The sequence below is a fragment of the Scyliorhinus canicula genome, chromosome 1 (assembly GCF_902713615.1).
Source record: "Scyliorhinus canicula chromosome 1, sScyCan1.1, whole genome shotgun sequence".
Classification (NCBI taxonomy): domain Eukaryota; kingdom Metazoa; phylum Chordata; class Chondrichthyes; order Carcharhiniformes; family Scyliorhinidae; genus Scyliorhinus; species Scyliorhinus canicula.
The window spans coordinates 165,022,817-165,047,212 of record NC_052146.1 but is presented as its reverse complement, the minus strand read 5'-3'; the positions used below and the strand labels follow the sequence as shown (position 1 = coordinate 165,047,212).

The following is a 24,396-nucleotide window of genomic DNA, read 5'->3' as shown; positions in this document are numbered from 1 at the left end:
CCAACATCAGTTTCAGCCTGTGAGGGATAGAAACTGGTGGAAAGAGAAATACTCAAGTGGTAGAGGTCAAGGTGATCTGATGGGAGATCATAAGAACAAAGAAGAACAAAGAAAATTACAGCACAGGAACAGGCCCTTAGGCCCTCCCAGCCTGCGCCGATCCAGATCCTTTATCTAAACCTATTGCCTATTTTCCAAGGTCTACGTCTCTCTGTTCCCCACCCGTTCATATATCTAGCCAGATGCATCTTAAATGATGCTATCGTGCCCGCCTCTACCACCTCCGCTGGCAAAGCATTCCAGGCACCCACCACCCTCTGTGTAAAAAACTTTCCACGCACATTCCCTTAAACGTTTCCCCTCTCACCTTGAAATCGTGACCCCTTGTAATTGACACCCCCACTCTTGGAAAAAGCTTGTTGCTATCCACCCTGTCCATACCTCTCATAATTTTGTAGACCTCAATCATGTCGCCCCTCAACCTCCGTCTTTCCAATGAAAACAATCCTAATCTACTCAACCTTTCTTCATAGCTAGCATCCTCCATACCAGGCAACGTCCTGGTGAACCTCCTCTGCACCCTCTCCAAAGCATCCACATCCTTCTGGTAATGTGGCGACCAGAACTGCACGCAGTATTCCAAATGTGGCCGAACCAAAGTCCTATACAACTGTAACATGACCTGCCAACTCTTGTACTCAATACCCCGTCCGATGAAGGCAAGCATGCTGTATGCCTTCTTGACGACCTGCGTTGCCACCTTCCGGGTACAGGGGACCTGAACTCCCAGATCTCTCTGTACATCAATTTTCCCCAGGACTCTTCCATTGACCATATAGTCCGCTCTGAATTAGATCTTCCAAAATGCATCACCTCGCATTTGCCTGGATTGAACTCCATCTGCCATTTCTCTGCCCAACTCTCCAATCTATCTATATTTTGCTGTATTCTCTGACAGTCCGCCTCGCTATCTGCAACTCCACCAATCTTAGTATCATCTGCAAACTTGCTAATCATACCACTTATACCTTCCTCCAGGTCATTTATGTAGATCACAAACAACAGTGGTCCGAGCACGGATCCCTGTGGAACACCACTAGTCACCTTTCTCCATTTTGAGACACTCCCTTCCACCACTACTCTCTGTCTCCTGTTACCCAGCCAGTTCTTTATCCATCTAGTACACCCTGAACCCCATACGACTTCACTTTTTCCATGCCATGGGAAACTAAAGAACAAGGAGAGAGTGTACCTCAGATTTAAAAAGAAATCCAGGAGGGTGGAAGAGAAACAAAAAGTTTCAAATGTTTTCACTGTCATAAACTAGGCCATGTAAAGTCACAGTGTTGGTGGTTGAAGAAAAGCACTGGGAAGGCTGATGTGGTTAAACAGGATAAGACAGTGGGGTTTGTTAAAGTGGTAAAGGAAGGCCCAAGTGAAGTGAAGGAGGTGAAAAAGGTTGTTCTGCCTGATCAAGAGGTGATTGATAAGAAGGTGCCATATCTCTTTAAAGAATTTATTTGTGTGGATAAAGTTTACTCATGTGTGCCAGGAGGAGCAGGTAAAGAAGTCACAATTTTAAAAGATAAGGGAGCTAGTCAATCTTTGATGTTAAGAGATTAGGAGTTATGTAGTTTGGGAGGAAAATAGCCAGAAAAGGTTGTAATATGTGGAATTCAGGGTGAGAAGTGTCATGTTCCATTATATAAGATAAAGGTGGAAAGTCCAATGAAGTGTGGTGAAGTGGTGGTAGGAGTAATAGAGAAACTATCTTGGGTAATGATATAGCTGGATCGCAGGTGGGAGTGATGCCTACTGTGGTGATAAGCCAGTGCAAAATCAGACAACTGAAGGACGAATATCCTGGGATTTTTCCGAATTGTGTAGTAACAAGGTCGCAAAGTCACAGGTTAAGACAAGAGGAGAAATCAAAGAGTGAAGATTAAGTTGAACTGTAATTATCAGAAACGATTTTTGATCAGATGGTTGGAAAAGAACAAGAACAGGTGGAGAATGAGGCGGATATTTTTAGTTCTGGAAAATTGGCGGAGTTCCAACAGAAAGATATAGAAATAAAACGAATGTCTCAGAAAGCATACACGGAAGAGGAATCTGATTTTATACCAGAATGTTATTACCGTAAAAGTGATGGCTTGATGAGAAAATGGAGACCTTTACATGTGCAGGCAAATGAAAAGTGACAGAAGTTCATCAAGTGGTATTGCTGGTAGGATATAGAAGGGATGTGTTGCGAGTTGCACATGAGGTACAAGTGGGAGGTAATTTGGGAGTAAGGAAAACTCAAGCTAAAATAGAAAAAACATTTTTATTGGACTGGACTACATAAAGATGTAGTTCAATTTTATTGATCATGTCACACATGTCAAGTGATAGGGAAACCTCAAGCAGTGTTAAAACCAGCGCCCTTAATATCCATTTCAGCATTGAAGGAACCTTTTACAAAGGTCTTAATGGATTGCTTCGGAACGCTTCCAAAAATGAAAAGTGGGATTCAATATCTTTTGACTATAATGGATGTGTCTGCTAGGTTCCCAGAGGCCATTCCAGTATGCAATATTACAGCTAAAAAGTTGTGAAGGAGTTACTGAAATGTTTTACTAGATATGGACTACCCACAGAAATACAATTGGATCAAGGATCAAATTTTACCTCAAGGTTATTCAAAGAAGTTATGGATAGCTTAGGAATAAAACAATTTAAATCAACTTTGTACCATCAAGAATCGCAGGGAGCATTAGAAAGGTGGCACCAGACATTAAAGACAATGTTGAGGGCTTATTGTCAAGATTATCCAGAGGATTGGGATAAAGGAATTCCATTCGTACTGTTTGCAATTCGGGATGTGCCTAATGAGTCAACCAAATTCAGTCCTTTTTAACTAATTTTTGGTCATGAGGTAAGAGCACTTAAATTGATGAAGGAAAAATTGGTGAATGAGCAGTTGGAACTGAGATTATTGCATCATATGTCAAATTTTAGGAAACGATTAAATAGAGCAAGGGAATTGGCTGGACAATGTTTAAAGGTTGCACAACATGTCATGAAACAGGTAGTAGACAAGAAAGCAAAAGTTTAAAGTTTTGCCAGTGGAGATAAAGTTTTAGTATTGTTACCAGTGGTAGGCGAACCTTAAAAAGAAAGGTTTTGTGGACCTCATCAGATTGAAAGGAAATTAAGTGAGGTTAATTATGTGGTAAGAATGCCAGTTAGAAGGAAAACTCACTGAGTGTGTCATGTGAATATGCTTAAAAGATATTTTGAAAGGGAAGGAGAGCAAAAGGAGGGGGTTTTAAAGATTCTAACTCAAAGTAAAGAACCAAATCCAGATTACTTGGAATTTGACATACCTTAAATTAAATTGGAAAATGAGGATGTTCTTAAAAATTGGGATAAGTTGTTGAGTTACCTTCCAGCGGAAAAACAAACTGACCTGAAAGAGTTATTGATATCACATGGGCAAGTTTGTGGAGATAAGTTGGGAAGTACTAAAATGGTTCTACGTGATTTAGATGTGGGAAATGCTGTTCCAATTAAACAACATCCATATAGACCTAACCGTTTAAAATTGGCACCGGTTAACAAGGAAATTGAAAGTATGCTTAAAAATGGCATAATTGCAGCCAATGGAGCTCACCCATAGTGATGGTACCAAAACCGGACGCACACAACGGTTTTGTGCGGTCTATAGAAAGGTTAATGCAGCTACAAGAACGGACTCTTATCCTATCCCACGTTTGGGGGATTGCATTGAGAAAGTGGGACAATCAGCTTTTATTTCCAAACTGGATTTACTTAAAGGTTACTGGCAGGTACCTTTATCCGAAAGGGCGAAGGAGATTTCAGCTTTTGTGACTCCAGATGGTATTTATCAATTCAAAGTTATGCCATTTGGCATGAAAAACACTCCAGCCATATTTCAACAGTTAGCGAACAAAGTCGTTTCAGGATTACCCGTTACCCAATTGTACGTTATACATCGACGATCTGGTAATTTTCAGCCAGACATGGAAAGAAGATTTGAAGCATCTGATGGAGTTATTCGATCAACTTCAGGAGGCGGGTTTGGTGATAAACCTAGTCAAAAGTGAATTTGGAAAAGCCCAAGTCACTTTCCTTGGCCATACCATCAGACAGGGTCGAATGGTCCCATGGGATGTGAAACCAAAGGTTATTGGAGAGTTTCCAATACCCTCGACACAAAGGGAAATAATGCGATTTCGTGGCATGAGTGGGTTTTACTGGAAATTTGTGCTGAACTTTAGCAGTGTGGTTGCTCCGCTGACAGACTTGCTGAAGAAGCGTAGCAAATTTCAGTGGACAGCGGAGTGTCAACAGGCCTGAAGGCTGTGTTAACCAATGCTCCTGTGTTGGAGAATTTCGAGGGGCTCTGATTGGATTGAACTAAAGTATCTGACCTTAAGGAGAAATACCAAGGCGTAGAGATATGGATGGATCGTGCATCTTGTCCAGAGATTGTCAATCAAGAGGGATTCCAGTTGGAAGAAGAAGGACTAAAATTGACTATGTTATTATAAATGTTCAAAAAGTATTTTACTGCCAGTATTTCTGAAAGGAAAGTGAAAAGGTGAAAAATGAAACCATCTTGAAATTGATGGGGTTTTTTTTCTTGGGGTGAGGTGTCAGGTGGATGTATATTTAAGAAATGGATGCTTTACCAAATGGCTGCAGTGATGTCATTGTGTGGGTGGAGCTGGGCTCGACTCTGCTTTTTACTTTTGTTTTATGCTGACAGCTGTTTTTGGCACTGTTTAATTTTGCTGCGAGTTGGAGAGCTGTATTCACTTTGGGGTCCTCCGGCGCTGAGGGATCTGGGTGTCCTTGTTCACGAGTCGCATAAAACTAGCATGCAGGTACAGCAGATAATAAAGAAAGCAAATGTAACATTGACATTTATAACTAAAGGAATAGAGTACAAAGGGAAGGAAGTGTTGTTGCAACTGTACAAGGCATTGGTGAGATTGCACATGGATTAGGCAGCGTTTTGGTCTCCTTATTTGAGGAAGGATGTAGTGGCATTGGAGGCAATTCAGAGGAGGTTCACTAGATTGATTTCAGAGAGGAGGTGAATTTGTGGAACTTACAGCCCTATAATACAGTGGAATCTGAGTCATTAAATGGTTTCAAAAAGGAGATGGATATATTTCTGATTTATAAAAAGGTTAAAGGGATATGTGCAATAGGTGGGGAGGTGGATTTGAGACCAGGAAGACATCAGCCATGATCTGATTGAATGGCAGAGTAGGCTCAAAGGGCTGAATTGCCTACTTCTGCTCCTAATTCTTATGTGAGGTTTGTTTTATGAAGTCTATACTTTTTTTGAGTTTAGAAGAATGAGGGGAGATCAAATTGAAGCTTTATAAAATAATAAAAGGAATGGATAAAGTCAACGTGGAGCAGATGCCCTCTCTTGTCGGGCATTCTGGAATGAGAATTCATTGTCTCAGGACAAGGGGTGGTAGCAAATTTAAAAATAGATTTGAGGAGAAACTACTTCTCCCAAAGGGTTGTTAATCTGGGGAATTCACTCCCCAAAAGTGTGGTGATGTGAGTAAATTTGAGGAGTTAGGCTGATTTTTAAATGGGTAATGGGTTGAAGGGCTAAGGAGAATGAGGATGACGGTGGAATTGAGGCCATGATGGGATCAGCCATTATCGTATTGAACAGTGGAGCAGGCTCGAGAGGCTAAATTGCCTACTCCTGCTCCTAGTTTTTATGTTCCAAGAAATAACTATTCTGTCTAATTTCACCTTCCAACTCTTGATCTGTAGCCCTGTAGGTAACAGCACATCAAGCACAAATCTGGTGTTCTTGATTAATTGGGGGATTCCTTGATGAATGAGGGGATCAGGGGTATGGAGAAAAGGCAGGACAATGGGGTTGAGGAACATATCAGCCATAGAACATTAGAACAGTCCAGCACAGTACAGGCTCTTCGGCCCACGATGTTGTGTCGACCACTTATCCTGATCCAAGATCAACGTAACCTACACCACTTCAATTTACTGCTGTCCATGTGTCTGTCCAAGAGTCGCTTAAATGTCCGTAATGACTCAGACTCCACCACCTCTGCTGGCAGTGCATTCCACACACCCACCACTCTCTGTGTAAAGAACCTACCTCTGACATCTGCCCTATACCTTCCTCCAATCATGGCTGTCACGAGGGGACAACATTTCCACCCTGGGGAAAAGTCTCTGGGTATCCACTCTATCCATGCCTCTCATCACCTTGTACACCTCTATCAAGTCACCTCTCTTCCTTTTTCGCTCCAGTGAGAAAAGCCCCACTTTCTCAGGCTTTCTTCATAAGACTTACCCTCCAGTCCAGGCAGCATCCTGGTAAATTTCCTTTGAACCCTCTCCAAAGCATCCCCATCCTTCAGATATTTTTTTTTAAAAATAATTTTTATTGAGAAATTTTGATTTTATACAACATTGACGTACCTTAGTAAAATACCGAAAATAACAATAATATTAACAATCATATACATTCACCCCCATCCCCATGAACAACCCAGCATTTTAACAACAACGCATATTAACACACTATAAAGTTACAGAATAAACACTACAATAATGCACCCCCCCCCCCCCCCACCCCCCGGGTTGCTGCTGCTATTGACCCAGTTACCTATCTCTGAGCCAGGAAGTCCAAAAAAGGCTGCCATCGTTTATAGAACCCTTGTATTGATCCTCTCAGGGCAAATTTGACCTTTCCCAATTTTATAAATCCCGCCATGTCACTGATCCAGGTCTCCACACTTGGGGGCCTTGCATCCTTCCATTGTAACAGAATCCTTCGACGGGCTACTAGGGACGCAAAGGCCAGGACACCGGCCTCTTTCGCCTCCTGCACTCCCGGCTCTACCGCAACTCCAAAAATCGCGAGTCCCCACCCTGGTTTGACCCTGGATCCAACCACCCTCGACACCGTCCCCGCCACCCCCTTCCAGAATTCTTCCAGTGCTGGGCATGCCCAGAACATATGGGTGTGGTTCGCAGGACTCCCCAAACATCTGGTGCACCTGTCCTCACCCCCGAAGAACCTACTCATCCTAGTCCCGGACATGTGAGCCCGGTGCAGCACCTTAAATTGGATGAGACTAAGCCTCGCACATGAGGAGGAAGAGTTGACTCTCTCCAAGGCATCCGCCCAAGTCCCGTCCTCTATCTGCTCCCCGAGTTCCTCCTCCCATTTAGCCTTCAGCTCCTCCACTGATGACTCCTCCACCTCCTGCATTACCTTATAGATGTCAGACACCTTCCCCTCTCCTACCCACACCCCCGAAAGCACTCTGTCCATCGCCCCCTGCGAGGGCAGCAAAGGGAATCCCTCTACCTGTCGCCTAGCAAACGCCTTTACCTGCAGTTATCTGAACATGTTCCCCTGGGGAAGGCCAAATTTATCTTCCAGTTCCCCCAGGCCCGCAAACCTCCCGCCAATAAACAGGTCCCTCAATTTGCTGATGCCCGCCCTTTGCCACCCCCTGAATCCCCCATCCGTGTTCCCCGGGATGAACCGATGGTTGCCACCCAGTGGAGCCTCCATCGAGCCCCCTGTTTCCCCCCCGATGCCGTCTCCATTGTTCCCAGATTCTTAGGGTCGCCGCCACCACCGGGCTCGTGGTAAACCTCTTAGGGGAGAGCGGCAACGGTGCCGTTACCATGGCACCCAGGTTCGTACCTCTACATGACGCCATCTCCCATTCTTTTCCACGCCGCCCCTCCCCCCTCCATCACCCATTTACGCACCATTGACACATTGGCTGCCCAATAGTACCCCAGAAGGTTGGGCAGTGCCAGCCCACCTCCATCCCTCCCTCGCTCTAGGAACACCCTCCTCACTCTCGGAGTCCCATGTGCCCACACAAAACTCAGAATACTGCTAGTCACTCTCCTAAAGAAGGCCCTGGGGATAAATATGGGCAGGCACTGAAAAAGGAACAAGAACCTCGGAAGCACTGTCATTTTGACGGACTGCACCCTCCCCGCCAACGACAATGGCAGCATGTCCCACCTCCTGAACTCCTCCTCCATCTGATCTACCAGCCTGGTAAAGTTATGCTTGTGGAGAGTCCCCCAGTCCCTGGCCACTTGCACCCCCAGGTACCTAAAGCTCTCCCCTGCCCGCCTAAGCGGGAGCCTACCAATTCCTTCCTCCTGGTCTCCAGGGTGCACCACAAACACCTCGCTCTTGCCTAAGTTTAATTTATAACCTGAGAAGGTCCCAAACTCGGCTAGTAACTCCATCACTCCCGGCATCCCTCCCACCGGGTCCGCCACATACAGTAACAGGTCATCGGCATACAACGACACCCTATGTTCCTCTCCACCTCGCACCAAGCATCTCCACCTCTCTGAATCTCTCAATGCCATCGCCAGCGGCTCGATTGCCAGTGCAAACAACAAGGGGGACAAGGGGCAACCCTGCCTGGTTCCTCGGTAAAGCCGGAAGTACTCCGACCTCCTCCTATTCGTAGCCACGCACGCCATCGGGGCCTCATATAGCAGCCTTACCCATCTAATGAACCCTTCACCAAATCCAAACCTCCCCAACACCTCCCATAGGTACCCCCACTCCACTCTATCGAAGGCCTTCTCCGCATCCAGTGCCACCACTATCTCTGCCTCCCCCTCAATCGCCGGCATCATAATGACATTCAGCAATCTCCGCACATTCGTGTTCAGCTGCCTTCCCTTCACAAAACCTGTCTGGTCCTCGTGCACAACCCCTGGCACACAGTCCTCTATCCTGGTGGCCAGGATTTTTGCCAGCACCTTAGCGTCCACGTTGAGGAGAGATATGGGCCTGTATGAACCACACTGCTGGGGGTCCTTGTCCTTCTTTAAAATTAACGAGATCAGCGCCCATGACATCGTCGGGGGCAAAGTCCCCCCCTCCCACGCTTCATTGAGTGTTCGCACCAGCAAGGGGCCCACTAGATCCACAAACTTTTTATAAAATTCCACCGGGAACTCATCCGGCCCCAGTGCCTTCCCTGACTGCATCTGCCCGATCCCCTTAACTAGCTCCTCCAGCTCAATCGGCGCACCCAACCCCTCCACCTTCTCCTCCTGCACCTTCGGGAAAGAAAGCCCGTCAAGGAACCTCTCCATTCCCCTCCTCTCCCCCGTTGGCTCCGACCGGTACAGTTCCCCGTAAAAATCCTTGAAGACCTCATTCACCTCTACCCCCTTCCGCACCACATTCCCACTCTTATCTCTCACTCCAGCAATCTCCTTAGCCGCATCCCGCTTACGCAGCTGATGAGCCAGCATCCTACTCGCCTTTTCACCATGTTCGTACACTGCCCCTTGTGCCTTCCTCCACTGTGCCTCCGCCTTTCTAGTGGTCAGCAAATCAAATTTAGCCTGCAGGCTGCGCCTCTCCCCCAACAGTCCCTCCTCTGGTGCCTCTGCATACCTCCTGTCCACCTCCAGCATCTTTTCCACCAGTCTATCCCTCTCACTCCTTTCGCTCCTCTCCCTGTGTGCCCGGATGGATATCAGCTCCCCACGAATTACTGCCTTCAGGGCTTCCCAGACCATCCCCACCTGAACCTCCCCCGTATCATTCACCTCAAGGTACCCCTCAATACTTGCCCGGACCCTCCTACACACCTCCTCCTCCGCCAACAACCCCACATCCAACCGCCACAATGGACGTTGGTCTCGCACCTCTCCCATCTCCAACTCTATCCAATGCGGAGCGTGGTCGGAGATTGCAATGGACGAATACTCGGCCTCCTCCACTCTCGGAATCAGTCCCCTACTCACCACGAAGAAATCTATCCGAGAGTAGACCCTATGTACGTGGGAGAAGAAAGAGTACTCGCGTGCCCTCGGCCATACAAACCTCCATGGATCCACCCCACCCATCTGGTCCATAAACCCTCTCAGTACCTTGGCCGCCGCCGGCCTCCTACCCGTCCTAGAGCTGGACCGATCCAGTGAAGGATCCAACACCGTATTAAAGTCCCCCCCTATGATCAGACCTCCCGCCTCCAGATCCGGGATCCGTCCCAACATACGCCTCATAAAGCCCGCATCGTCCCAATTTGGGGCATACACACTAGCCAGTACCACCTTCTCTCCTTGTAGCCTGCCCCTAACCATCACATACCTACCCCCCTTATCCGCCACCACCTCCGATGCCTCAAACAACACATTTTTCCCCACCAGAATCGCCACTCCCCGGTTCCTCACATCCAACCCCGAGTGGAAAACCTGCCCCACCCATCCCTTCCTCAGGCGGACCTGGTCCGCCACCCTCAGGTGGGTCTCCTGAAGCATTGCCACATCCGCCTTTAGCCCCTTCAGGTGAGCCAGTACCCTCGACCGCTTCACCGGCCCATTCAACCCTCTCACATTCCAGGTGACCAACCGGATCAGAGGGCGTCCCGCCCCCCTCCCCCGTCGGCTAGCCATAGCCCATCGACTGCCCGCTCCAGGCCAGCACCCCCTGCTCGACCCCGTCCCCATAGCGACAACCCCTCACCTCTGTCCCCCCAGCCCCCACCAGCTCCTTCTTGACCCTGCCAGCAGCAACCCGGTATTCCCCTTTCCCCCCCTCCCTTCCCCCCCAGGATAGGAACCCTCCCAGCCGCGAACCGTCCTCCATTGTACTTCCGTGGGTCAGCTAACTTCTGCTGACCCCGGAAACTCCCGCCAATAGCCCGACCCCTCCCGAAGTGGGATCATCCCCCAATCTATCCCTCCTCCTGGCACCGCTCCAGCGCGGGGAAGAACCAGTTAAGGCCCCGCCTCCCCCGTCACCATCTCCACCCCCCCAGCCCCGCAGCACGGGAAACCAGAGGAAAGCCCGCGCTTTTGCACTGCCCCACCACACCCTTCTGACGCAGCTCCCAAATATCAGCCCTACTCCATACCCCCACTCCGGCATAGAATACAACATACCCCCCCCGACCCTCCCCTCAAGATACACAGCCCAGACAATGTCCCACAGCACAAAAACAAAAACATAGCAAGAACAACCCCTCCGTAAATAACCATATCAAAATTGCAAAAGTACTAAAACAAGAAGAAAACAACAGAAGAAAAAGAGAACACAGCAACAGCAGAATCCAGCACTAATATCTTACAGCCGACCTCGCAACCCCCAACCCCTAGTTCAAGTCCAGTTTCTCCGTCCGCACGAAGGCCCACGCCTCCTCCGGGGAATCAAAATAATGGTGCCGGTCCAAATAAGTTACCCACAGGCGCGCGGGCGGCAACATTCCGAACTTTATCTTTTTTCTATAAAGCACCTCTTTCGTCCGATTAAATCCGGACCGCCGCTTAGCCACCTCCGCACTCCAGTCCTGGTAGATCCGCAGTACCCCATTCTCCCAATTGCTGCTCTTCACCTTCTTGGCCCAGCGCAGCACGCACTCCCGATCACTGAACCGATGAAACCTCACCAGCACCGCACGCGGGGGTTCATCTTCCTTGGGCCTCCTGGTCAGCACCCTGTGCGCTCTCTCCAGCTCCAAGGGCAGATGGAGAGATCCGGCCCCCACTAGCGAATTCAGCATTACAGCCACATAGGCTGTCAGGTCCGATCCCTCCAGCCCCTCTGCAAGGCCCAAGATCCGCAGGTTTTTCCGCCTCATGCGGTGATCCAGCTCCTCAAAGCGTTCCTGCCACTTCTTGTGGAGTGCTTCGTGCCCCTCCACCTTACTCACAAGGACCACGGCCTCCTCCTCTCGTTCAATGGCCTGCGTCTGCAACTTCTTGATGGCAGCACCCTGGGTGGACTGAATCTCTGACAGCCTTCTGTTCGTTTCCTGCAGAGAGCTCAGTACTTCATCCTTGAATTCTTTAAAGCAGCGCAGGAGATCAGTTTGTTGTTCCTGGGCCCAGAGTCTCCATTCCTCTGGAGCTCTGTCGGCGGCCATCTTGGATCCCTTCCCCCGTTTTTTCTGAGGAGCTGCTGCTGTTTTTTCCCCCTTTCCACTCCGAGTTCGAGTCATGGACTGCAGGGAAAGTCGTTCAGCACACCTTCCCCCACCGGGAGACGTCGAAAAATTTCCGTTTTGGGCTCTCAAAAGAGCCAAAAGATCTCTTTAAAACGGGAGCTCCCAAATGTGTGGCTTATTGATCCATCACAGCCACCGGAAGTCCCCATCCTTCAGATATGAGGCGACCAGAACTGGACACAATATTCCAAGTGTGGTCTAACTAGGGTTTTATAAAGCTGCAGCAAAATCTCGCAGCTCTTAAACTCAATCCCCCTGTTAACACACCATACGCCTTCTTAACAACCCTATCAACCTGGGCGGTAACTTTGAGGGATCTATGTACGTGGACCCAAGGATCCCTCTGTTCCTCCACACTTCCAAGAATCCTGTCTTTAACCCTGTATTCAGCATTCAAATTCAACCTTCCAAAATGAATCATTTCACATTTATCTAGGTTGAACTCCATCTACCACTTCTCAGCCCAGCTCTGCATCCTGTCAATGTCCTGTTGTAACCTGCAACAGCCCTCGACACTATCTACAACGCCACTAACCTTCGTGTCATCGACAAACTTACTAATCCACCCTTCCACTTTCTCATCCAAGCCACTTGTAAAAACAAAAAAGAGCAGAGGTCCCAGAACAGATCCCTGTGGATACCACTGATCACCGACCTCCAGACGGAATACTTTCCATCCACTACTACTCTTTTGGCCAGCCAATTCTGAATCCAGACAGCCAAATTTCCCTGTATCCCATTCCCCTGACTATCTGAATGAGCCTACCATGGGAGGCCTACTTTATCAAATGCCTTACTGAAATCCATACCCACCACATCCACTGCCCGACCTTCATCTATGTATGTACGGCTGTGGTCCATATAAATGTCTCCCAGGTCATTGGAGGCCATTAGGTGTTTGAGCTCTGGGCGGGGTGGTACCCTGTCACTCCAGCTAACATCCAGGAACTGTCGCACTGCCGGCCTGGCACCTTGACAGTGTCACCTTGGCACTGCCGGGTGCCCGAATACCACTACCAGTCTGGCTGGGGAACTGCCAGCTTGGCAGTGCCAAGGTGCTCAGGTTGCCCATGCCAGGGGGGTGCCCTGCCCTCAAGAGGTGAGGTGAGGCGGGGGGCTCGAGAATCTCCTAAGAGGCAAGTTGGGGGGATCTGGAGCCCGCGGAGGGGTGTCCGAGGCAGGTTGAGAGATTGGGGTGACATTTAAAAATGGTACCCTGATCTATTCCTGCACTGATGAGCTGAGCTGAGCTGGTCAGTGCAGGAAGTGAGTTAAGTGTGGCCTTGTCAAGGTGTTCCCAACCGAGGCCAAAAAAAGAGTCCCAATTGATAGCAGGGTTGTTCTCTGCACTGCAGGCACCGAAAAGCACCCTGTGACTTGTGCCCAAAATGGGTTTTTGGGCCCCCATGTCCGATCTGAACCTTAACTCTATTTACTTGGGTTTGATCGATTTGCCTTCCTATCTATGATGCCAATAGATATGCTCAACACAATTAGCGTACAGCATGTTTCCTGCTCACTGCAAAATTGCACACACTAGAAATCTGAAATTAAAACAGAAAATGTTGGAAATACACAGCAGAGCAAGTAGCATCTGTGGAGAGCGATAAGGTGTTAACGCTTCAGATCAATGACCCTTCATGAAAACTGGGAAAAGATGAAATGCAATAGGTTTTAAGCAAATGAAAGTGCAGTGAGGTAAAAAAAAAGAACATAATGGAAAGTCTGTGATAGGTTTTGCAGTATGCTTCAGTTCAGTCCACAAGCGTGATCCAAACTTCCGTTCGCCTGTCATTTAAATTCTCCTACTTGCTCCCACTCTCTCCTCTCTGTTCACGGCCTTGTGTAGTTCTCCAATGAAGCTCACTACAAGCTTCAGTTCTTCATCTTCCAATTCAGCATTTTAAAGCCTTCAAGATTCAACACCAGATCAACAATTTCAGACTACAACCTTTCTGTTTCCTTTATCTTTGCTGCGGTTTGTTTTGTTTTTATGCAGTAGTTGTTCTTCATTCTGCTACGGATTGTCCTATTGCCACTCCTTTTGGACTTGCATGATTAACTCTTGTTATTTCATGTGTCATTGGGGGAAGACAATGGCGTAGTGATATTGTCACTGGACTAGTAATCCAGAGACCCAGGATAATGCTCTGGGGACTCGGCTTCAAATCCCACCACGGCAGATGGTGAAGTTTGAATTGATTAACAATCTGGAATTAAAAGAAAATGATGACCATGAAACCATTGACGATTGTCATAAAAACTCATCTGGTTCACGAGTGTTCTTTGAGGAAATCTGCCATCCTTACGTGGTCTGGCCCATATGTGACTCCAGACCCCAGCAATGTGGTAGTCCCTTAAATGCACTCTGAAATGGCTGAGTAAGCCACTACGTTCAAGGGAAATTGGGGATGGTCAACAATTGCTGGCCCAGTAAGTCATTATTATTATTATGATGATGATGATGATGATGCCCGCATCCCAGGAATTAAAAAGACATGCTTTGGCATTACATTACCCAGTTCTCATGAAAGGATGTGCATTTCTCTCCACAGACATAGCCCATCCTGTCATAATTTTCTGTCCACTCATCACAGAACCAATCATTTCAAAGTAAAATAATGAACTGGAATAATTGTACTTGGACTTACTGTACCCCACCAAAGGGAATCTGCATATGTTGAAAATTGAGAATTTGCCTCCTTCTCAGCCAGATAGACGAGGAAAGAGGAGAAAATCAGGATTAAAAATCCAATATACCAGGCTGTAATCAGTTCCTGCAACAGAACAAGAGAACATCTTACTGCAGTGAACCAATCAATTAAGCACTATTTTAAAGAAATAAACAGCTCCAAATTCCTCAATTCATGTGTACATAGTAGGCGAGTCACTGAAGCATCTAAACTAGGCATGCACTGTGTGCTGGGTTAGCTGATTTCAGTTGAAGTGACCAATGTCAGTCCTCCCTGGAGTATCAAAATCAAATCAAGAATTCCTACTCCCACTTGCTCTCCAGTTGACTCCCTTGAGGAACTGTCTCTGTTGGGCAACATATGGGAGCACAGTTATGCTTGAATGTAATTGGCCTCATGATAGCAATTAGCACTGGGCAGTCATTCCTGGCAGCTGGCTGTGTGAATTGTATGCTTATTGAAGACATTTCTTTTGTTATGAACTTTCCAAATTTAGGAGCCAGCAGAGAGAGGAGAATTTGAACCTTGTGGTTTAAACGCAAGCCTTTGGGGATGAAAGGATAACATCTAAGGCACTAAACGACACAGTACTGTACTCCTAATTTCATATTGTAAAATGGGTAATGATATAAAACTCCTGATTTTAATAACATTGAGTTAACACAGTGTGGAGGTGGTACATGCTCTATTGATTGCTCTCTTTATTTGTTATTATTGATTTAAATTGAAGTAAATATCATAGAACATAGAACACTAGAGCACAGAACAGGCCCTTCGGCCCTCGATGTTGTGCCGAGCTTTGTCTGAAACCAAGATCAATCTATCCCACTACCTGTCATCCTGGTGTGCTCCATGTGCCTATGCAATAACCGTGTGAAAGTTCCTAAAGTGCCCGACTCCACTATCACAGCAGGCAGTCCATTCCACACCCTAACCACTCTCTGAGTAAAGAACCTACCTCGGACATCCCTCCTATATCTCCCACCCCGAACCTTGTAGTTATGCCCCCTTGTAACAGCTACATCCACCTAAGGAAATAGTCTCTGAACGTCCACTCTATCTATCCCCCTCATCATCTTATAAACCTTTATTAAGTCGCCTCTCATCCTCCTTTGCTCCAATGAGAAAAGCCCTAGCTCCCTCAACCTTTCCTCAAAAGACCTACCCTCCAATCCAGGCAACATCCTGGTAAATCTCCTTTGCACCCTTTCCAATGCTTCCACATCCTTCCTACAATGAGGAACTGCACACTATACTCCAAATATATTTGGAGTGCCGGAGGATCCAGGATTGCAGGTGAGGAGAGAGGTCGATGTATTGGCCTTTGCCTCCCTGTTGTGCTGGTGGGATTCGGAACCACCGACTGCAGGGGTACTGGTGAGCTATGTTACAGAGTTCCTGCACTGAGATAAAATCAAATTAGCCATCAGGGGTGCAGAGGAGGGGCTCACCTCGAGTGGAAACTGTTCATCAACTTATTTAATGAGTAGTGAGTCATCAGCAGGGAGGGGGGTTCTTTTTTCTGTTTAGATTGGGTTAAAAAGGGGGGCAGCGGCGTGCCGGTGGGTAGAGAGGGGGGCGGGGAGATTGTTGCCCCTGCATGTCCCCCTCGCCCCTCCTCAACCATCCGCACACCCACCCCTGGCCGTTCTCCCTTGCACTCAGCCCTCTGCACCGCATCCCTGGCCCTGTCGGTGACCAGCCATGGAGGCATTGACCCCAGCACCTTTCCCTGCCGGAAAGGGTAGCGGAGGCTACTCCCAGCCATGCCAGCGGTACGCCCTGCTTGGGGGGTGCGGGTTGGTGGGGTGGAGGGGGGGATGGAGTATGGACATGCATACGGCCGTTGTCACTCTGTGCAACCCAGGGCCATGGTGGACGGTCAGTGGAGTGTGCAACAAGGTCACAGGCCACAGAAACGGCAGTCCGTGCCTGGACACCCTGATCCCAGGGGGGTCACCCCGACTCCACAGCCCATTCCCAGGTCATCCCCTTCTATCCCCCCCCCCCCCCCCCCCCGGCCCTGGCAGATGGCAACCTCCGCCAGATAGGCCACAGTCGCTCCAGTGGGAACATAACCTACCTCCTCTCTCTCACTCAGCAACACCTGTTCCTCAAGTTTTAAAACGACAGGATCATAGGAATTAGGAGCAGAAGTAGGCAATTCAGCCCTTCGAGCCCACTCCGCCACTCATCTGAACTGCTATAACCTGCAAGGTGCTGAAAAATGGGATTAAAATGAGCGGCTAGTTTATATTTTCTCTTCTTTGGCCAGCACAGACACCATGGGCTGAATGGCCACTTTCTGCACCGTAACCTTCCATGGTTTTTTATGGTTCTCTGAGATATGTTAAACATGTTGCCAATTCGCTACCATTCATTTTGCAAAGTTAAAATTACCCTCACAAAGGCTTGAGTGATGCTAAGGAGAGAAAAGTGCAGAATGGAGAAAATTTCTATCAATGAAAACATATCCACAACAGAGGCAGTGCAGCAGGAACTCCATACTGCTTTGGCTGTCCCACATTTACACAGACAAACTTCCCATCCAGAAGGCAGGAAGATAAATATATATCTACATCACCTGGCTACTTTCTAAAATTATTATTTTATTTTAAAAACGGACAAAAGCTTTACCCTGACATGCCTGACTATCCATGACTCATAGATGGGTAATTCCTAACTTTCAGAAACAAGCAGGGACCTCATTCCTTCAAAGAAGCGCTAATGCCCCCTCTGCCTGCAAAACATTAAATTGCAAAGAAAAGCACCAACACCCTTTTACAGTTCTGGTCCTGGAGATGGTATGCCTGCACTGTAAATTCTATGATCAATGAACAAAAGGGACCCTGACTCCTCCATTAAATCTCTCCAGATTCCACACCTGGGAAAATGCATTCTTTGTCTAAAACGCAGGAGATGTCACGTGATCTCCTTCAAGCTGCTAGAACCTGTAATATTGCCGTGTGGAACAGAACTCAGGCAGACGCCCATTTTACCACCCAACAGGTCGCAGCAGAAAGAGCTCTGACCAGGTAAATGGCTTGACTCTCATCTACACTATTATTGGAAGCATCGGAACTCCTGTACTGGTGTCTATAAGACTAATTCATCACTCCGTGCCTTATTCCATCATGGAGGTCCTTGCTTCTGGAAAGATGGATTACCCTGTAACAACCTGAAAGAATACCCCATTGGACTTTTGATTCTGGACTCAAATGAAACAATAACTCTTAATTTTATTGTGATCTTGTCCTGTATCCATTTCTTTCCCTTCTCACTCTTTTATTGCAGGAATGCAAAAGGGGCAGACGTTGAGAAACCCTTTCCCTCATTTTCTGTGTATGTAAACCAAGTCAACCTTCTTATTTTACCTTTTCTCGAGTTTGCTCCACCCCTCCGATGACCCTGCGCCTGGCATTGCCTCCACCCCACCCCAGCACAATCGTGTGCCAATGCCCCAGCACACCCCACCCATGCCCGGAAGTGGTGCCCACGCATGTCCCCCACCATCCCCCTCACCCCGACACCTGCGATGCTTGAAGCGTTCTGCTCACAAGACCGATATCCCCGCTGGACAATTTGGTGCACAATCGGTGGAAAAAGGCCCAGACAGGCGGCGGATTGCCGGAACTCAGAGTCCTCATCCCCTACGAGGAACGGGCCCAGGAGTTTGCCAGGGTGGCTGAGGACAGATCAGCCACTGACGTTGAACTTGGCCCGCACCACAGAGGTGAATATCCACCGACCGCCACCCAGATGACCTGTCGAGTAGCAGTTGAGGTGTTCATGCCAGGATGATGCTCCTTCCCTCTCACTGATCACAAGTCAACTCTCCCACAATATCTCCAGCTGCAAGTGCCGGCTCATCCGCCTACCGAGAGAACACCTTGGAGGAAAGCTTAACGGGTGCCGAGACACAGACCTCGGTGGACAGACGTAGTGGACAGGATTCTGGGGCAGATCTGGTGAGCACCACACAGTTGCAGATGGGCACCAGGTGGAGGCAGGAACGCCCAGATGAGACAGCGGCCAGAGGTCTGCTGGACACCAGGGCCCAGCTGAGCCCCAGTCAGATGCTGAGCCTCAGGACCAGGCTATCCTGGAGCTGATGCAGTGGATAGGGTTGCTGCCGTGAGATTCAGAGAGGGATGGCAGCAACACTCCAGCAAGTCCGTAGCCGATTGGAGGAGTCCCAGAGGCTAAGTGCACAGAAGATAGTGCCGGCAATGTGTGGCACTGAGGCTAACACTGCGAAGGAGACAAAGCAGTGGAGAGCCTGGAGCACAACGTTAGCAGCATAAGTGGTGGTGTCCAAGGTGTGGCTCAGTCAGTGACGACTATGGCTGAGGGCCTCGACAACATGTCCGAGATGCTGGGGGACACGTCTTTGATGCATGTGGACCTTTCCAAGGCACTGAGGAGCATGTCCGATTATCAGGTGGGCATTGCCGAGGTGCTGTGGAGTATGCCCCAGATGCTGGGGGTGAGTCCCAGTCTGAGGTGGACCTTGCCGGGACACTGCACAGCATACCCCAGTCTCAGGTTGACATTGCTGAGGTGCTTCAGAGCATGTCCCGGTCACAGAGGGGCTTTGCCGAGGGCAGCAAAATCATGGTGTGGACATTGGGGAGCCACCAGGGCTGGCCGCAGGGGCATCCGGAGCTCAATCCAGCCGCCCACCACCCTATGGGCAACAATGGGGAGGAGGGAGCGCTGGAGATTGACATGGAGCCTCATTGCAGGGAGACGAGGGTCGTCAGCTCCGTAGAGTCCACCCCCCCTGACAACGGTGCATTTTAGGGTCAGTGTGTGGAACAGTGTGGCATGGTGAGACATGTTGCACTGCCAAGTCGCCAGGGGACCTCTGGTCCCAGGCCCTCCAGGCCAGAGGTATCAAAGCCAACAAGGCACACTAAGCAGCAGGCTACCTCCCCCTCTGATGTGCATTCTTGGGACATACGTAGACGTAACGGTAGAGCACGGAGGGCTAAGCACATTGAGGATCACTGAGAGGGCACTGGGAGGGGGGGGGGCACAATTGGATGGCAGGGACGGCACTTATACACCACTAAATCATGTTACACCTGAGACATGTGAAGACTCCGTCACATGCAGTTACCCTTCCCCACAGTTGCCCTCCGCCCTCCCCAAACCCCCTTGGGCTCTCTGCTACTCGACCTGCCCCCCACCCCGCACCTCAAAGCATACCCCCAAGACATACCACGTGGTGGCAGACAGGAGTCAGACTATGGCATAGACTGAGGAGCACCAGCGCTCAGCTTACAGAGGTTTATCACCACCCTCCTGCCTTGTATATTGACCCATTGACAATGCCAACACAGGCCCATCACCCTGCAGTGGGGACAGGGGCACGGTTGTGCCCCTGTGGGCGACATGATAGGTAAAACCATATCCTATGAGAAGTGGGGAAGGATGAGGGCCTCCCTGGTCCTCCAGGCATGCCAACCCCTCGCAGCCGCCTCCTGCTTTCCAACTTCCGGCTAGTCCCTCCTCCCCAGGCTCTTCCTCCAGCTCTTCCAGGTTCGGCTCCTCTTTGACCTCCTCCTCGGAGGTGTCTGAATATTCCGCCCCCTCCACCTCCTGCATGCCACCCCGCTGTTGTGCCAGGTTGTGGAGGGCACAGCAGACCACCACAAAGCGGGAGCCCCTCTGGGGGGTGCACTGCAGTGCACCAGCAGAGTAGTTGAGGTATCGGAACGGCATTTTCAGTAATCCGATGCACTGCTCAATGACAGGCGGGTGGCCACATGGACCTCGCTATATCGGGTTTGTGCATTGGTCTCCGGCCTCAGTACTGACATCATTAGCCTGGACCCAAGGGGGTACTCCAGGAGCCAACCAGTCACTCTGAAGATGCCGGGGATCTCTGACTGCCCCAGGATGTAGCTGTCATGTACACTCCCTGGGAAGCGTGCACAAATGGCATAGTCTTCAGGTGGTGTTCGCACAGATGTTGAGTGTTCAGTGAGTAGAATCCCTTCATGTTAATGAATGGCGCTCCCGGACCGCCTGATACGCGCATGGCCACCTGCGTGTCATCTATTATCCCCTGGACCTGGGGCATCCCAAGCGACAGTGGAGATTCCTGCCACACAAGTCCTGGAATGATCCTGATGCGTAAACATTCAGGGCTGTGGTGACCTTGACGGCCACTGGGGGCCTCCTGCGGCCCATGCTGTTAGAAATCAATGTGAAAAAACAATAATGCTTGTACACCTTGGGCCGTCGCCAGCTGCTTCTCTCGCAGGTCCTCAGGGGGTGGGGCAGGACCACTCCCCCCTACCCCCCTCACACGGGCCATCGCCTCGAGCCTCTGTCAATGGTGCTGCCGACGTCTGGCCGCTTGGCCTGACCAGCAGCACCACAAGGGCAGCTTCCAGAGGGTCCCAAATATCATCCATAATGTGATATCTGTAAGGAATTGGAGAGGGTGAGACTGACAATCAGCTAAGGCTTCCAGCCCAGATCCACAGGTCCCCTAGGCCTCCCCCATGCCTCCCCTACCCTCACATCCCAATGGCAGCATCCAACATGCCCTGCACACTTACCCCTGGCCGCAGCATGGGCCCCTGGGCAATGGACTCTAGACCCTGTGTTCCACACACATGCTGGAAATGTTACCTGGACTAGACGATGATCCCCTCCCTGGCCTATACAGCCACTCTCTGGTTGCGGGGATGTCCACAGTGCTGTGGCCCAGCTCTTGGGTGTTAAAATGTGAGCTGTGAAGTTTCCCATTACGGGAATTGCCAATTCCCTATCAGCAAAAGCCTTCAGCTGTGCAGCCAGTGACCGCCACAGTCAGTGGGAGTTAAAGTGATCCGCACCATATGGCCACGGGTGGGCTTTGTCACAGGGGGGCTTGATGGGACAGACACAGGCAGCAACTGGAATAGCCTCCATTATGGGTATGTATGATCCGGGGGTGGCATGCCAGCTCCGTGGACATGGACCACTTGCTCCTGCCCAGCCCAGAAGCGACCATTCATCGCTGGCAGCACACCTTCCTGACCGAGCCTGTTCCCCCCTCTTTCCTGGCGGCACCCCTCCCCCCTCCATGAACTTGGGCAGCTGTCCCAAAGCCCCTAGGCTGACTGCCCGATTTAGAAGGTGGCTATTTAACTCCTGGGATCCTCAGAGCAGCAATTCCACTACCTTGACATTTTTAAATAGGTGTATTAAATGGGGCCTGCGTGACTGCAGTGGTTAGATCACGGGTGCCCGCTCAATAAGGGTCTGTTAATGGTATGGAGATTGGACTGAATTGATGATTATTGGTTTCTCGCTACGCTGCGATGGGATCCACATCTTGCCAATGGCACCTGGCGTGATTCCTGATTTCGGCCTCACCCATGATCAAACCAGGCCGCTCACTTACGTGCCCGATGCGAGGTGGCCGGTAGGTCACGCCCATTATCTTTCCTTAAATAAGGGGACCAAAACTGCTCCATGTGCGGTCTCACCAGTACCTTATACAGCTGCAGCAAGACTTAACAATAATAATAATGGCTTATTGTCACAAGTAGGCTTCAATGAAGTTACTGTGAAAAGCCCCAAGTCGCCACATTCCAGCACCTGTTCGGGGAGGCTGGAACGGGAACTGAATCTGCGCTGCGGGTCTTGCTAGAACATAGAAAAATACAGCACAGAACAGGTCGTTCGGCCCACCATGTTGTGCCGAACTTTTCTCCTAGATTAAGAACAAATTAAAAACAAAGTGAGAGCGAAGAGAGCGGCAGAGACACAGTGAGAGTGAGGAGAACTGCGGGGACACAGTGAGAGCGAGGAGAGCGGCGGGGACACAGTGAGAGTGAGGAGAGCGGCGGGGACACAGTGAGAGCGAGGAAAGCGGCGGGGACACAGTGAGAGCGAGGAGAGCGGCGGGGACACAGTGAGAGCGAGGAGAGCGGCGGGGACACAGTGAGAGCGAGGAGAGCGGCGGGGACACAGTGAGAGCGGCGGGGACACAGTGAGAGCGAGGAGAGAGAGGCGGGGACTCAGTGAGAGCGAGGAGAGCGGCGGGGACACAGTGAGAGCGAGGAGAGCAGCGGGGACACAGTGAGAGCGAGGAGAGCGGCGGGGACACAGCGAGGAGCGAGGAGAGCGGCGGGGACACAGCGAGAGCGAGGAGAGCGGCGGGGACACAGCGAGAGCGAGGAGAGCGGCGGGGACACAGTGAGAGTGAGGAGAGCGGTGGGGACACAGTGAGAGCGAGGAGAGAGGCGGGGACACAGTGAGAGCGAGGAGAGCGGCGGGGACACAGTGAGAGCGAGGAGAGCGGCGGGGACACAGTGAGAGCGAGGAGAGCGGCGGGGACACAGTGAGAGCGAGGAGAGCGGTGGGGACACAGTGAGAGCGAGGAGAGCGGCGGGGACACAGTGAGAGCGAGGAGAGCGGCGGGGACACAGCGAGAGCGAGGAGAGCGGCGGGGACACAGCGAGAGCGAGGAGAGCGGCGGGGACACAGCGAGAGCGAGGAGAGCGGCGGGGACACAGTGAGAGCGAGGAGAGCGGCGGGGACACAGCGAGAGCGAGGAGAGCGGGGGGGGACACAGCGAGAGCGAGGAGAGCGGCGGGGACACAGCGAGAGCGAGGAGAGCGGCGGGGACACAGCGAGAGCGAGGAGAGCGGCGGGGACACAGCGAGAGCGAGGAGAGCGGCGGGGACACAGCGAGAGCGAGGAGAACGGCGGGGACACAGCGAGAGCGAGGAGAGCGGCGGGGACACAGAGAGAGCGAGGAGAGCGGCGGGGACACAGCGAGAGCGAGGAGAGCGGCGGGGACACAGCGAGAGCGAGGAGAGCGGCGGGGACACAGCGAGCGCGAGGAGAGCGGCGGGGACACAGCGAGAGCGAGGAGAGCGGCGGGGACACAGCGAGAGCGAGGAGAGCGGCGGGGACACAGCGAGAGCGAGGAGAGCGGCGGGGACACAGCGAGAGCGAGGAGAGCGGCGGGGACACCAGTCGAGAGCGAGGAGAGCGGCGGGGACACAGCGAGAGCGAGGAGAGCGGCGGGGACACAGCGAGAGCGAGGAGAGCGGCGGGGGACACAGCGAGAGCGAGGAGAGCGGCGGGGACACAGCGAGAGCGAGGAGAGCGGCGGGGACACAGCGAGAGCGAGGAGAGCGGCGGGGACACAGCGAGAGCGAGGAGAGCGCGGGGACACAGCATAGAGCGAGGAGGCGGCGGGGACACAGCGAGAGCGGGAGAGCGCGGGGACACAGCGAGAGCGAGGAGAGCGGCGGGGACACAGCGAGAGCGAGGAGAGGCGGCGGGGACACAGTGAGAGCGAGGAGAGCGGCGGGGACACAGCGAGAGCGAGGAGAGCGGCGGGGACACAGCGAGAGCGAGGAGAGCGGCGGGGACACAGTGAGGGCGAGAGAGCGGTCGGGGACCAGTGAGAGCGAGGAGAGCGGCGGGGACACAGCGAGAGCGAGGAGAGCGGCGGGGACACAGCGAGAGCGAGGAGAGCGGCGGGGACACAGCGAGAGCGAGGAGAGCGGGGGGGGACACAGCGAGAGCGAGGAGAGCGGCGGGGACACAGTGAGAGCGAGGAGAGCGGAGGGGACACAGCGAGAGCGAGGAGAGCGGCGGGGACACAGTGAGAGCGAGGAGAGCGGCGGGGACACAGCGAGAGCGAGGAGAGCGGCGGGGACACAGCG

The 24,396-nt window shown here is 51.1% G+C and overlaps 1 protein-coding gene across 3 annotated transcripts in view; it reads right to left on the bottom strand.

The window, feature by feature from the left end:
- LOC119969006 (potassium voltage-gated channel subfamily KQT member 4-like) overlaps positions 1 to 24,396 on the bottom strand; it is a 754,273-nt gene that overhangs the window by 208,650 nt on the left and 521,227 nt on the right. For all 3 annotated transcript variants that reach the window (XM_038802117.1, XM_038802128.1, XM_038802133.1), the window contains exon 5: positions 14,672 to 14,797. In XM_038802117.1, coding sequence (XP_038658045.1) covers positions 14,672 to 14,797 — 126 coding nt within the window. The remainder of the gene's footprint in view (positions 1 to 14,671; positions 14,798 to 24,396) is intronic.